Below are 5,509 nucleotides of genomic sequence, written 5' to 3' on the forward strand. Positions count from 1 at the left end.
GGGCAGGTTCCTCCCTGGGCCGGTCCCTCCCTCAGAGCAGAAGTGTGGTCCCACCCATGCTCACAGGTATGTCAGCACTCCTGGGAGACAAGCTCTCTCCCAGCGGGAACCTGGTAATGGAGAGCTGTGACACAGGGTCAGCTCCTGGTGCAGATGGAAACAGAAGGTTCTTGCCTTATTTTTGAAAGTGAGAGAACACAGGTGTGTGGAAGGGAAAGTTTTAATCAGAATGTAGTATATGAAAAAAATATCCTAAAAGGATGGAAGTTGAAAAATGATTTCCACATTTCTAAAAGCTCCATCCAAAATAACTTGATATTCTGAGTAGCAGATCTATCTCCCTGTGTCTTCCTGCTCCTTCTCATCTGAGCTCACTGATCCCTTATAAAGTTCCCAGACTCCTTCCCATCTGCTTTGGCCTGGTACCTGCTTCTTGGTCTGTTCTAAGTAATTGATCTCAGAAACAATTACTTCGGTTATTGTTCTGGATGCTGTCATTGTGACCTTCCTGGGCTTCATTTTCCACTACAATTGAGCTAGCCCTGCATTTTTGTCCATATGCAGCCCAAACTGTATTTTCTTTGGGAAGGTGATCCACTTCTTTAGAGAATGTTCTAGGCACTGTGTTTTATGCTTTTTAAAATTATATCAACAACTACCACTAGTAATATCTGGAAACTATTTTGGAGTGTTGTAGCTAGTATGATTCTTGCTGTTCTGAGTTGTAGCTGCAGTGTACACAGAGACATGGGACTAGGCTACTGACAGAAGGCAAAAATCATTTGTTGAGATTTGGACTGTATCTTGTGAGAAGCAGGAATCATGGAGGGAGTGTAAAGAAGACATTTCTGTTAGCAATATTTATTACATGCTCATCAGACATAGACTCTGTCTGTGATAACATGCAGGTGGCATTGCAAAAGCCCGGTGTTCTAGATTACCATTGGAGTTTTTGAGACATCATGCATGTTTGTCCTTATACGAATTGATCTCAGTTTCTTATATATATTTTTAGCTTTCATTTCTATTCTAATTTCTCCATCTCATTTGCTGTCCAGTTCTCAGTTGTCACATATCTTTCTCATTATAGTTGTGTCCCTTGAGCAACATCAGATTTCTCTTATTGACTTGTACGTTGAAAGTCAAACAGAAGGGATTCCTACTGCAATTTTCCACATACTTTGAGTTATTATTAAACTGGTTACCAGTAGCTTATAAGTGTTGCCACTTTACCCCTTGTTAAATGTTCTGGCATTTGAGTTGCTTAAAAACTGCTATTCCCCTACTTCCTTTCTCTTTCTTCCTTTCTTCCTTTCTTCCTTTCTACCTTCCTTCCTTCCTTCCTTCCTTCCTTCCTTCCTTCCTTCCTTCCTTTCTTTCTTTCTTTCTTTCTTTCTTTCTTTCTTTCTTTCTTTCTTTCTTTCTTTCTTTCTTTCTTTCTTCCTTTCTCTTTCTTCCTTTCTTCCTTTCTTCCTTTCTTTCTTTCATTGAAGATTTTCTTTCTTATTAGACATTTTCATTATTTACATTTCAAATGTTTTCCCTTTTCCTGGTTTCCCCTCCAAAAGCCCCCTATCCCATTGCCCCTCCCCCTGCTCACCAACCCACCCACTCCCTCTTCCCTGTCTTGTGATTCCCCTAAACTGGGGTATTGAGCCTTCTCAGAACCAAGGGCTTCTCTCCCATGGCCAATCTCTGCTACATGAGTCCCTCCATGTGTATTCTTTGGTTGGTATCCCCCTGGTTTATAACTTGATTTTTCTAGATACTGAAACAGCAATTATCAAAAGACATAGAGCCAAGAGAAAGCGTTTGACATTATGTCAAGCAGCAAAACAATACAGGTGGAATTGGAGAGGATTTTTATTTGGCAGATATGTATACAAGATGTTCACAAAGAAGAAAAAGCTCCAGATAGAGTGAATTCTGCTGCCTTGACCTCTTACACATCGGCCATCTGATGTCCATGAGGTTTTGTTGTAAGATCTCAATCCCAGACACGGGGCCTGATGACTACGTAGCCATTTATTTCATAGTTAAGAGCCTGCCAATTCAAAATATTAGGATTGACAGGGGAATCTCTGTACACAAATAGAATGTCTTGTGGGGTCAGCACATAGTCCCACATGTATAAATCTGAAAACTCTCCTACAAAGGACTGTGACCTTTGAAACCCTCCTCCGTAGTTATCCTGCTCCTGTCCCAGGACTATACTGGGTGGGGCTTTCACAGTGTATTCCCTCTGCAGAGACTTTTTTACCCAAGGCTTTCCATTGACCCAAAATTCAACAATGCCAGAGGAGGACTCCCAAGTGGTACATAGGTGTACTGGAGAAAGGTATTCTTCCATACCACGGACTGTGACTTTTGATTGTCCGATGTATAGGCTGTATTCTCCAACTTTTTCTTTATAAATTAGTAGCTCATTGTCTCTGCCCTTGACACTGTAGGAGAAAAGACTCTGAGAGCGGGAAAGGTCACTGTAGGTTCGGAAACACAGTGTAAAATTCTGCAGAGGTTTCTCTAGATGTGGGATCAGCTTCACATGATCAGTTTCAGATTCTCTGGGGAACACAAATACTTTCCTCTTGAGGTCTGTGAGATAAAATAAGAAATATAATGCATTTCAACAAATTCAGACAAACAATATCTCAGATTCATCTTTTCTCATTTTATGCTCCCTGACAGCAGCCAAAGCTTCTTACCTGTCTGACAAAAGGCTTCTGAAAGAAGGCTGGTGAAGACAAACATCCAAAGCAGTAGCTTGTCCATGCTTGGTCCAGGGTATGACAGCAGCAGCTGTTACTTGGGTGTGGAACAAAAGTGTGGTGTCTGCCTATGCTTTTCAGATTTCAGGTTTTGTATGTACCTTGGATGACAATGAAGGGTGGAGAGAAGTAATACCATGTGAGGTACTCCCAGATCCTCCTTCGTTCTGCTAATAATTAGAGCTGTTGTTAGAAAATAAATGATTAGCCCCTGTGCTGGGAAATCAATAACAGTTATTCATTAGACACGAGCCAGTGCTAGAGCTCTAACCCCTGTGACCCAGATTTCATTGCTGGGAAGGGAAGAGCTGCAAATCTTCAAGGTCCTACAGATAGAACAAGAGACCAGGTTGGTCACATGAGTTCTCCATTCTGCAGCTGGGTCTCTCTCTCATGACCCTGTGCTTTCCTAGAAGAAGATATGGGAACAGGGTGATAACATACCTATTAAAGTTAAGTGAAGTGGTCTTTTCTGTGTAGATCATTCTAGAGTTCTATCTTCTGCCAAGCACCCTAAAAAAATTTAGTTGTCTCTTTGATTTTGATTACTCAAATACTGAGTAACATATCCAGGCATTACAAAGAGGATAGAGACAGTTGAAGTACAATCCTTCTGTTTGCCCCGGAGAATGCTAGTTTTCTACAACTATTACTCAGCTGTCCCTTATTTTATGAGTCATGATGCTTTCTTAAACTTGCTCATTTCTCATTATGACTACTTGGTTTTGGTGGCATATGCACCTGCTGAAATGTCAGCATCTTCCTGTTTTCCACTCTTTCCTTTGAACCCTTGGGCGTTAAGGGATACCTTTGCTGATGACCTCATTGTTGCAATATGCTCACATTTGTACACTCATTCCCAGGCTCATTAGGTGTGGAGATTAGGTGGGGGCCAACTCTTTTACAGTACTGATGAACTTCATACCTATTTTTCTCTCCTGCTAATTTAAAACTCAACCTTTATTAATCACCACTCAAACCTGCTCAGCTTCTAAGACATCAAGCTGATCCCCCCCTTTCTGCTTGCTTGATTTTCTTTCTCACCTCTAAAGTCTATGGAATCTTTATTACCATTCTTTTTGTCTAGCTTCTTATTATTTACTTTCTTTCCTCTCAGCTCATCTCGGGTTAATTAGGCTTTTCAATGACACAAAAACTACCGTGGGTAATCATTTTCTCCAATTCTGCTTTCATTATCTTTCAAATCCTCATCTCTGGGCATTTTTTTAAAATCTATTTTTTTTCATAATCTAAGCTGAATCTCAGGTTGTGAAGCCTTATATAACTTGCAAAGTATGAGTGAGGACTAGAGCTAGTTGAAGTTACACATCATATTATTTCATGCATTTTAAATACTGATCCTTCTTCTTGGAAGTCCATGCAATCTCCAGTATTGCTCCCCCTTGCCTATAATCTCTGAATCAATCTTTTTTTCCACTCAAACACCTCTATTTGTTACTCTTTACTTATGAATTGCATCCTGGCTTTGTTACTTCTGTTCATTGCCTTGAAGTTCTCTATGATCCTTCTCTTTTTATGCAAATCCTAAATGTTCTTCAAAATGAACCTCAAAAGTGATCTGCTTTGTAAGACTTTTCTAATTGACCAACTACATATGATTTTCACTTGTTTTGGACTCTTAAAATTATCTTAGTTATTTTTCTAAAAATTCTATTTTTTGAATTTTTACCTAGCCTTTACGTGGCTGCTGGGCTTATGAACTCAGGTTCCTGTGCCTGAGTATCAGCTACTATATCCTCTGAGTCATCTCCACAGCTCCAGGCTGAGCTTTTTTTCCCCTTATAGTTTAGTAACAGCACAAAGTTTAAGATAATTGAGTAAAATGTCTAGAAAATTCTATAAGTAGGAACCAAGGGGAGCTTTACTATGAACCCAGGGAATATGTAATTCCAGGTTTAGATGTTAATCAGTGAATACCATAAAATTCAGAGACTAGGTTAACCAGTTGCATATAGTCTTCATCATAAATTAATAAATTGCCATTCTATCAGCAAAAAGGTTTCAGATATCTGTGTAGAACGGAATCTTTTTAATTAATGATGAATCCATAGAGGCAGCCTGGGGACTATATGAGCCACCCCAAAGAGCTTGGAGGAATAGAGATTTATATTGCTGCTGGGGACAAGTGACAGCATGTTTTATTGAGTATGGGAATACTGTAAAGAGGAACTCTTGGTTGACAAGTGTGATTACTATTAGAACGAGAAGGTAAAAACGTGGATAACTGGGTCTTTTTTAGTGTCCCCACCATGAAACGATTTTCAGGCTTTATAAGAAAACAACCCATGCTTTAGTAATCATCAAGACAGAAGCCAAGAATATTATAACAGAGATATGGAGACTCTTTGAATCCCAAGTCTTTAGACTGAGGGGAGTTTTCACAGAGAACTAATTTATGCAGTTGTTCAGAGACTTTTGGATGCCTTCTTGTCAGTGGACATTCAGGTACAGGCTGTAGTTTCTATCTCTGTGGCTCCATTGAGGAAGAAAGGGCAACAATATATTGCACAGAAGCATGGTGATGTGTATGGCCACAGTAGAGGTGGCCTGCTTTAATTAGTCAGCATCAAATAGAGCTTACTTTAGAGAGGACAGAAGAAGGCACTGTCTGAACCAAAAGAATGGATGCAACAAGGCAGATATGTAAGATGTAATTAGATTTCCCAAACGATTCAATAATGCCTTGGGATTTTAACGTCTTGTGTGGTTGTGGCATGCTA

General features: G+C 39.8%; 1 protein-coding gene across 1 annotated transcript; it reads right to left on the reverse strand.

The window, feature by feature from the left end:
• Window positions 1-1,845: 1,845 nt before the first annotated feature.
• On the reverse strand, window positions 1,846-2,939 carry Apcs (serum amyloid P-component). Its single transcript, NM_011318.2, has 2 exons — window positions 2,706-2,939; window positions 1,846-2,595 (listed from the first exon to the last, which is right to left on the reverse strand). Exons 1-2 carry the CDS (start codon window positions 2,770-2,772, stop codon window positions 1,988-1,990), a joined length of 675 nt encoding a protein of 224 aa, NP_035448.2. The 5' UTR covers window positions 2,773-2,939; the 3' UTR covers window positions 1,846-1,987.
• Between the last annotated feature and the right edge of the window lie 2,570 nt (window positions 2,940-5,509).

Source organism: Mus musculus, chromosome 1 (genome assembly GCF_000001635.26).
Source record: "Mus musculus strain C57BL/6J chromosome 1, GRCm38.p6 C57BL/6J".
Classification (NCBI taxonomy): domain Eukaryota; kingdom Metazoa; phylum Chordata; class Mammalia; order Rodentia; family Muridae; genus Mus; species Mus musculus.